The sequence below is a fragment of the Argopecten irradians genome, chromosome 9 (assembly GCF_041381155.1).
Source record: "Argopecten irradians isolate NY chromosome 9, Ai_NY, whole genome shotgun sequence".
Taxonomy (NCBI): domain Eukaryota; kingdom Metazoa; phylum Mollusca; class Bivalvia; order Pectinida; family Pectinidae; genus Argopecten; species Argopecten irradians.
In genome coordinates this window covers 11351128-11360624 of record NC_091142.1, presented here as the reverse complement: position 1 = coordinate 11360624, position 9497 = coordinate 11351128, and the positions used below count along the sequence as shown (strand labels likewise).

At 32.5% G+C, this 9497-nt stretch overlaps 1 protein-coding gene across 1 annotated transcript in view; it reads left to right on the top strand.

The window, feature by feature from the left end:
• Positions 1 to 461: 461 nt before the first annotated feature.
• LOC138330521 (neurofilament medium polypeptide-like) overlaps positions 462 to 9497 on the top strand; it is a 50937-nt gene continuing 41901 nt past the window's right edge. The window contains exons 1-4 of the mRNA XM_069278089.1: positions 462 to 554; positions 4220 to 4332; positions 7234 to 7354; positions 8313 to 8418. Of these exons, the coding sequence (XP_069134190.1) occupies positions 481 to 554; positions 4220 to 4332; positions 7234 to 7354; positions 8313 to 8418 (414 nt within the window). The 5' untranslated portion in view covers positions 462 to 480. The remainder of the gene's footprint in view (positions 555 to 4219; positions 4333 to 7233; positions 7355 to 8312; positions 8419 to 9497) is intronic.

The window sequence follows — 9497 nt, the reverse complement described above, 5'->3', positions numbered from 1 at the left end:
AATATATGAATAAAAAATAAACAGAAAATTCGGCTCCGTTTTTTCCGTAAATTGAACTTTTTAACAGTGCATAATTAATGGTTACTGGAAAATCTGACTGCGCCCTTTTAAGGCCTATTAATATTATATAAATACAAACTCCACGTGAAAATAGTTACGTTGAACAGCGACGTATAAGACGTTTCTGTATATATATTTAACGTGACAAGGGAGGTAACTCGTATTCATTTTCCCTAAATAGTCTCTAAGATAAAAAAAAAATAAGAAAACAAAACTGACAAACCAGCGGGCTCTATACTTTTTACCAAATTTCGTTTAAAGTCACACCTTCCTTTTTGTGATCTTTACTTGAAATGTTTAAGTTTCTATTTTTTTATTTATCTTTTCTTATTTCGAGGGTATAATAGTCCTTACCATCACGTGACGATAGTTGCTAGGCGCGCTTTTGTTTGACAGCAGCCTCTTGAGAGCGTCGTCAAGATGGACCGAAGAACGGTCATGGAGGTCTTGACGCCTGCAAAGGCTTATTATGAAATGTTCAAAGTCAGCGGTCGGTAAGTGTTGTCTTTTATAAATCCGTCATAGAAGCAATACCATATAAAGTATTCGTTGATACTTTTTGCATGGGAAATTCTGGAAAAAAACAACAACGGGAAACGTAGACCTAAACACTTTCAATCTACCACAAATGTAGCTTGGTTCTAGGTAGTCTATCGCTAGGCCTATGTTTCAAGTAAAGAAAAATGTGACTCAGGCTGTTGACACAGGACTAAGAATAATATTAACTGTACCCTCGTTTGACATCATTCAAGGCAATCTGATTATCACTAGGCCTACATAAAATTGTTAAGATTCTATTTGTGAGCTAAGTTAAGCCCGATCAGAAAGACAAATGTCAATTTTTTTTTCTTTCGAAATAATCTCATACTTGTAGTTAACAGAGTTTAATAGTATATCTGCAAGTAAAGACGCCAGGAGAGCCAGAAAGGTTTACTTTTCTAAGTCAAAAAGTGTTGCAGGGCAGTTCCGCCATTTTGTAACCCCATACACTTCAATCATGACGTCATGCCATTGTTTACTTATGACGTCACAATTGATCCACAGTGGGCCCAAATGTCAGAATAATGCTAGTAGAGGTGGGGCGTTACCGTAATACAACCTGCTTCACACCCACTTCCACATACTTTTAAAAACAACTTTTGAATTAGTAATTTTAAGAAATTATGTTAATTTATCAATTATCATTAAAAAGAATAATAATAAATCAGTCAATTGAATTTTGATTAAACAAACCATTTTAATAAATAAAGAAAATTAGAGTCTGGTATGTAGTATGAAAAATGCAGCATTCCAATTCTAAGAATGACCCAAATTGTCTGTTCAAAAAGTGTTGTGTATGGATAACATCTTTACCTAAATATAGTATCCCAATCTTGGTTCAATATGTGCATACTAACTTAGGGCTTTTTCACTCCATTTAGAATCAAGGGCCTCTGGCTTTGAATTTGGGAAAAAAATTCAAAAAATAATATTTGGGAAACATAATAAAATATGAAATAAAAACATAATGAATTTACAGAATGGGGCTATTTACATCCAGTGTATAGTAGACTAGTTTATGTACTTTTCTTTAAGCAAATACACAAATACATTAATCATTATCCAACTAAGACATTCCAAAATTTTGGAAAGTTTTCAAGTAACTTTATTTGGGAAATTTAGGGCTTCAATTGAGGAAAATTTATATAGAGGCTTTGCCATTGGGAAAGGTTTCCTAAATTCAGCCTCAAATCATCCTGAAAAAAAGCCCTGCATACCACCTCTGATTTGATATGAATTCCCTCAGTATATTTAATACTGAGTAAAAGAGAAGCCAAAAAAGAATATAAGGTGCTCAGATCTTGGTGCTTAACAAAAAATATAAAGTTTTTTTGAATTAATGGTTTTCTTCTAACTTTAAGTAACTTTAAGTACAGGAAATGGAGACTGTGGGTCTCCTTAAATATTTTAAGAAAATGAGGGCCATAAAATAATATTGGGGCCAGAAATCAGACATGCAACAGACTAATTTATAGCTGGCAATTAGATTCTTTTGTCTAAAATAAATACTGTTCTTCTAATAGAAGTTTATTTTCACTGATAAATGAAACAAATGATAATATACCATATTTAGTGGAATTTAGCACCCAGGGCCCTTAAAAAATTGTAACTCTTTCTGTATTCATACATTATTGTAAACATGCATGCCTTTTAACCTTTGAGATGCATAACTATGTCATGATTCACATGTAAAAGACTCGCAAGAACTTCAACTCCTCAACAAAAAGGGAGGGAAACTTTTAGGGGAAGTTGCGTTTATTACGGTGAATAAAGTATATTGGTTTTGCAACAAAATTGTTCAAATTATATAAACACGCGAAAAATCAATACCCAAGTCAATACCCATGTCAAACTGAACTGCTAATATAAGCAGTTATTAGGCAGTTTTGTAGCAGTCCCACAATTTTTAGGCAGTTCTCAGCAGTCCAGTTTTAAGCAGTCACTGAAAACTGCTAATATTTCACCATACAAGATTTAAAACTGCTTGTTGAACTGCTAACTATATTTGTAAGCAGTCATTGACTGCTTATCATAGACTGAAACTGCTTGTCATTGACTGCTTATAGACCTTAGCAGTCTAACAGAGCAGTTCACATACCAAATGGACAAAGACAAGAAATTGCATGGCAAAATAAAACTTATATAGTGAAGTTGTCTTGCAACTTATTATTAAATGCAAAGGAACATGAATTAAGATACATCATTAAATTGTAAATTTTAAATGTGTGATTAATTCCTACTTTCCTACTAATTTTACACCCCATAAACCATTTAAATGCAATTCAAAACTAAATAAAGGTCAGTTTGATCAACATAATTATTCTATACATGTATATTCATAAAATATCAAAGTCCTATTATAATTTCTCATATTATTGATAAATATGTGTTCAATAATACTATTTTGTACATATAAACATAGATGCATATACAGTCCCTTATCTCTAACACCCTGGGGAGGCAGCTACAGCCATGGGTCATTATACACAGAGATGGTGACCCCCACATGTAGTGTTGCTGTGTGTACACATGTGGTGACCTTTGAACCTGTAGTCTCCCTCCAAATTCCAGCGGTCAGTTTGAACAGTTTGGTGTGAGAAAGCATGTGCACAGATAATCTTCTACATAATTTGGACCATTTGGTGAATATTTTGGACATCTAAATAAGTGAGGTGTAGTTTTCAACATGCAGTTTTACATAGTTATAAGTGTAAGTATAAAGGGAATTGTGTATAGCCAGGAATAGAAATGGTAAAACGTTTCAGTTTTGGATGTATGCATTCTGGTGTTGTACTGGATTATAACCCTATAATTTTGCTGTAAAACCCAAAAGTAGAAGGTAAGATGCATGAGCTTGCAATCTATGTGCATGTATATATAGCTGCATGGGAACCATGCATTTAAATTTGGAAACTTAGAAGTTAACTATTTCTATTTTTTTTTATTGATAAAATTCAAATTCATTTTTCATTTTACTCTTATACACCCCCAGTATAATATAGATGATGCATTTTCTTTTTAAAACAATTTGTATGACACAAAATAAACATTATGATTTATGTGTATATATCTTGGATTGGTTTATATTATTCAATCTTTTATTTCCTATAAATTTCTGAAAAATGAATACCGGTAAATACATGCATATAATGCAAGGCAAGTTATTTTTTTAAAACTGCAAACTTTATCTTAGAGTTAGTGTAATTATATATAACTGTCTATATGTATATTTTCCACATTATAGTATTTTCATTTTTTCCCATATAATTGGAAATGTGTTAACAGTTTCTTGAACTTATATTTATAAGTATTAAGCAATTGTGATTCATAAATATAAGCAGTCGCATGCTCCATATTTGGATTGTTTTTAGCAGTTTTGTGAGCTATTTATAGATATTAGGCAGTTTTGATTCGTACATTAAGCAGTCGCTTGCGCCATATTTGGACATTTTAGGCAGTTCATTTTGAAATAGACTGCCTAAGAACTGCCTAAAGAAAGCAGTCGCATGCGCCATATATGGACATTTTAGGCAGTTCATTTATTCAAATTCCTCATTCAGTAAGAACATTTTTAGCATTTGTTTAGCTCATACTTTTGTATTAATTATTTTTATTTCAGTGAAACCGAATATTTCAGTAAACTTTTTGAGTTACGAGCAGACCAGGAGAAGGCTTCAACTGAACTGCTCGAGGAATTTCAGGAAAAGAGTGCACCCATATTTGATGCTGGGAGTAAGTAGAAATGTTTTTAAAGGCCCACTACCTTTCACAAATGGCTTTTAATTTTTAAAATGAGATTGATAATTTTGTAGTGTCATAGAGGTTATAGCTTACCGTTAACACTACATTATCACTACCTTCGGAATAATATACATAATGTAGTTAAAATAAATCAAATGTAAATATTTACAACGAAGGTCGTTTTATATTTCCCGCTGTCATCCTAATTACTGTGCACGAGTTGATGATCATTGCGCCAGAAAACAAAACAGTGAAATTAATCTTCAGTGATTACATAGATTATGCAGGAAATTTTGAATTGTTTGGTGTTGTTACCAAACTTTTGGCCAACCTCAACTTCGCTAGCCAAGGGTATTAGTCCGATTCTCTTTCTTCTCCCTTTGGCATATCTCACTTCAGAACGGGTGGTCCCGCACTGCGCCACCTGCTGGATCACCGCAGTTGCACCCCTTCCATTTACGTAATAAGCAACCAATTAAAAAGCTCGTATCATTGTTGTATGGTTGAAAAAATGGCAGCGCCCTATGAAACATGCGTGTTATTTGCGACAGATTCAAAATACCAAAAATGAACATGTGTGTGAGTCATTTGTTTATTAGTAAGTTCCGACACCAGTTTTTGTGTTTCATGCAGAAGTTCTGCAATGTCCAATTTTGTAATGAGATCGCAGTATATCTTTTAATTGTTTAATTTGTGAAACATAAACCACACATGTACTTTACTATACTATCGCTTCAGTTCAGTTTTGGTGACATTTCAAAGCTGCGTTTTCATTGGTCGCCTGAACCTAGCCTCATCCAATCAGAATTTGAAAGCAAAAACACCTGTTCTGAAGTTAGATATGCCAAGGGTAGTAGGAAGAGAATCGTACTTAATACCCTTGGCTAGCGAAGTTGGGCCAACCTATAAATTTTGTTTCGAAAAGGTAGCCGATCTTTAATCAATTCATCATTTCACACTCAATCAATGATTTTTTGATATGATCATTTCAGGGGCCTGTACATTTTAATTTGGGAAAATATTAAAAAAGTACATTTTTCCTTCTTTGAAATGAATATATATGTATATATAAATAATTTAGCTGAGTTCTTTTTTTTTTGGGGGGGGGGGGGGGGGGGGGGGGTACATAAAAAAAATTTACATGAAATTTGGAAAATATAGCTAAATTTTCTAGGGGCCAAATTTTCAGCCACAAATATACCCCTAAAAATCACTAGGCATTTAATAATTAAGCTATAATTTTAAACATGATATCTTTGATTATTAATTCTTATGATTTAACTTCTTAAAAGTGGTTGATTTGTATTTATGAATAAATTAATTAAAATTCTATTAGATATCAATACTAATTTTGTTCATCAATTGATCCAAAAATCAAAATAAATATATGTATGTAAAATGTAGAACAAGATCACTGTTGGATTCATATTTTAGGCAATTTAAAATTCCTTGAAGATTTTGGAATCTGTTATGATTTTCATATCAAAATTAAGTTGTAAATTTAAAAAATTTTACCTTGTAGATATAAATAATCCATGATTTGACCATTTGGGCAACATCACGGTCTGTTATTCTGTTTATGCTTACAATATTTCATCCAATAAATAATAGTGTTGGGTGTCGGACAGAAAAATCACAATCAATTAATTGGCGCCGCGCATAACCCGATTGATTATCAATAGATTTGTACAACTGTTAAAAACTTTTTTCATATAGTTTGATTTTGAATATTTCATATTACAGAGTCTTTATAATTATTGCCTTTGTTTGTTGCATACAATTGTAAATATTTTATCATTTCGATAGTGACAAAGTTTCATTACATTGTCTCCAATGTGCCTCTTGATTCCAACACTAATAAGTAACCCAATCCTTAATCATCACCCACCCTATTGCCCTAAGCTGACATTGAAATAAATGTAACATTACTAAAGATTTGAAAATCATAGGTTTCCTTACTTGAATTCTTTTTGCAAATTAATTGATATAGCTTATTTAAAAAGAGCTATTTTAAGAAGTAGGCTAGTCTAGATTTGGTTCTATTCTTTTAAGTGTCTCTTTTTTATGTATTTCGTACGTCCTTTGGAAGTTTATTGGGTTGGATACAATATCACTTACTGTATTCCACCCAATAAGGGCCCAGGGCATTTAGAAAACTGAAAAAATGAAAAGATGCTTACTAAGACAAAATTAGTGCAAAAGCAAAGTGCAAACCTATACAGTTTTAATAGTTTAAGTCTCTCTTTACACCCGGGCAATTGAAATTGAGAAATCAAAAGGGGGAGGGGCGCTAATAGGGACATGGGCGCTTATTGGATCGAATACGGTACCGTATTCGCCGTAATTAGCGCCCAAGGCATTTAAAATATATAACAGAGGATGGTACTTATTAGGTTATGAAAATGTAAGGTGTAAAAACCTCTAAAATGTCAACCCTTCTTTTAACTCTTTCTGTAGTCCAACACAATAATCTGTCGCAGTAAACATGGATATATGCCTTCCTATCTTCGATGCACATTATTTTGGTACATCATTATTCTATATGTAAGACTCGCAAATTCATGTAATATAGGAAATATAGGATACAATGCCAATATTATATAAACAAGTTGTAAAAATTGTTAAATCTATGGGATGTGAGGGGGACTTTTATATAACTGAAACTAATCCAGAAGAGGGATGGGCTTATATTAACTTATAGGGGGAGTGGTGCTAGGTAGAGAGAATACGGTAAAAACTGTCTGTCACTCAATAAAGATTACAGTAAAATAATTTTTCGTTTTATCATTGATCTGCATTCATATTGACTTAATGTAAAATAAAATCAAGTGATTATAATTTAAAGATACTAATATGTAAATAATTAGCTACAGATGATTTTCTCTATTTCAGCAACTCTTACTTCGCATTTTAAAATGCTTAACACTTCACTGAAGGAGGAGATGTTGTTTCCATCACAACACAGAAAAGACATAGCGAGTGGATTTTCTGGTGCACTTGAGCAAATTCAGAAGTAAGTCATAATCAATGTTATCAAAATAAAAACAAAAGATATTATACATTTCATTTTCTAAACATTATAATGATAATTTAACTGAAGGGCTACTTTACTTTTAACGTCATCTGACCCATAGTCATCATGCTTCGTCCGTCGTCATCCGCCATGCGCCGTGTGCCACCTGTTAACTTTTCATTCAAACTTCTTTTCAAAACCGAAAGGCCTAAGGTACTGATTTTGGCTTGTAGCATGCTGGGAATTGAAGGGCGACCAGGTTTTTTAAATGAATGACCTTGTCCTTCATTCAAGGTCACAGGGCTCAAAAAGGCTAAAATCTTTAAACACGTTTTTCTCAATAACCAAAAGGCCCAGGGTACTTAAATTTAGCCTGTAGCATGCTGGGATGAAGGGCTACCAAGTTTGTTCAATGAATGACCTTGAATTTCATTCAACAGAGTTTGCGTTAAGGTCACAGGAATCAAATATGCTACAATCTGTAAACAACTTACTGTGTATTTAAGTTCTTCTATTTTCTACTATACTAACTGTTACAATCCATTAGGCCTCTTATTGTTAATTGTGTATGTTTCTGTACAATGTTTTGCTCCAACAACGAATAAGTTTTAACGAGCATGAGGTGTGGCTACAATAAAAATATACAAGTACTGTTTGGAGATCAGTCAATTAGTTTCCAGGGACTTGCAGTCAACTCACACCTGGACATTAATATTAATTGCTTCAGCACTAATAAATTTTCTTGTATATTATGAAATTTTCATTTTGAAGTGAAGTCATAACCAATTAATTACTGTACATATAGTGAATTCATGCATGCACCAATTAGATCAGATATTCATCCCCATACATGTAAATGAATTCATAGTTTCAGGGACTGAAAAATATTCAAATAATGAATATTGCTTTTAGTTTTAAACACAAGATTATATCATGAATAATAATGATCTTTTCACAGGTGGAAGGAAAACCATGGTGATACAGGATCTAGCCTCTATCGTATGGGTAAAAAAATTACGAAAAAGTATGAAGAATACAGCAAGGACCTCATGTCTGAGAAAAAGGTAAACAAATGCTAAATGTAAATATATGTAGCCAGTTGGTCTTTATACACAGGTTAAATTGTGTGCAAATTGTTCATTAATGGCATACATGTACTAGAAAATTATTAAACAGGCAGTCTTTATACACAAGTTAAATTGTGTTGAAATTGGTCTGATTAAACAGGTTGTGTTTATACAGATGTGGTTGCTAAGGCAGGTTTCTTGTGCTAGCAACTCTGAAAAAAAATTAATTCCACTTATTTGAAAGTAAAATATATTTACAAGAAGCATAACACTTTTTTCACCTTTTTTAATGTATTTTAATCGTACAATTGACCGATCGCCAGGTGTAATATAGCCATGCCTCGTGCTCACAAATGCACGTGTTTCTATTCAATGTCGGAGGTAACATCGTAGCACACACAATACAAAATACAAAGTCATGTGCGGTTTGATTGACAGCTGGTGATCTGTTAGTTAAAGGCAGTTAATGATTGACATTTTGAATAAATATTACATGTACTTCTGAATTGCATATTTTGTGTAATTATTTTTTATCTTGAAGTTTCTAGTAGTATATGCTCAAAATCTGAGTTATTCTTACCAATAAAGGGAGAAAAATGAATTTTGTTTAAAAGGTGGATCACAATGATTATCAACAAATCTTTTTGACACAAGTTGTCTGCCCTTCCAATAAAAAATAGTTCATTAAGTTCAAGGTACTTTTAAGTCTTTGGTTAATGCCTTTTATTGGATTTGATTTTTGAAGTTTTTTGTTGTCTTTTAAGATCAGTTCCTTTCATATTTATAGTATGATTTACAACATTTGACAATGAAAGGAAAGTTTGGTTTGAAAGCATGGCATTGACTTTGGTAGACATTTTTTTTGTAATTTATTTAGAGAAAAGTTTTGAATTTGTCCATGTTCATTGATTTAATTGTAGTACTTTTAAACTTTAATCAACATGGTCTGAACTTTGCCATTGGCCTGTTAATGCTACAATAACTACACTCTACATTCAACACCCACATGTTTTATACATTTAATTTACATGACAGTTTTGGTGTAATTTGTATTCTTTACAGATTTGCATGTAAGA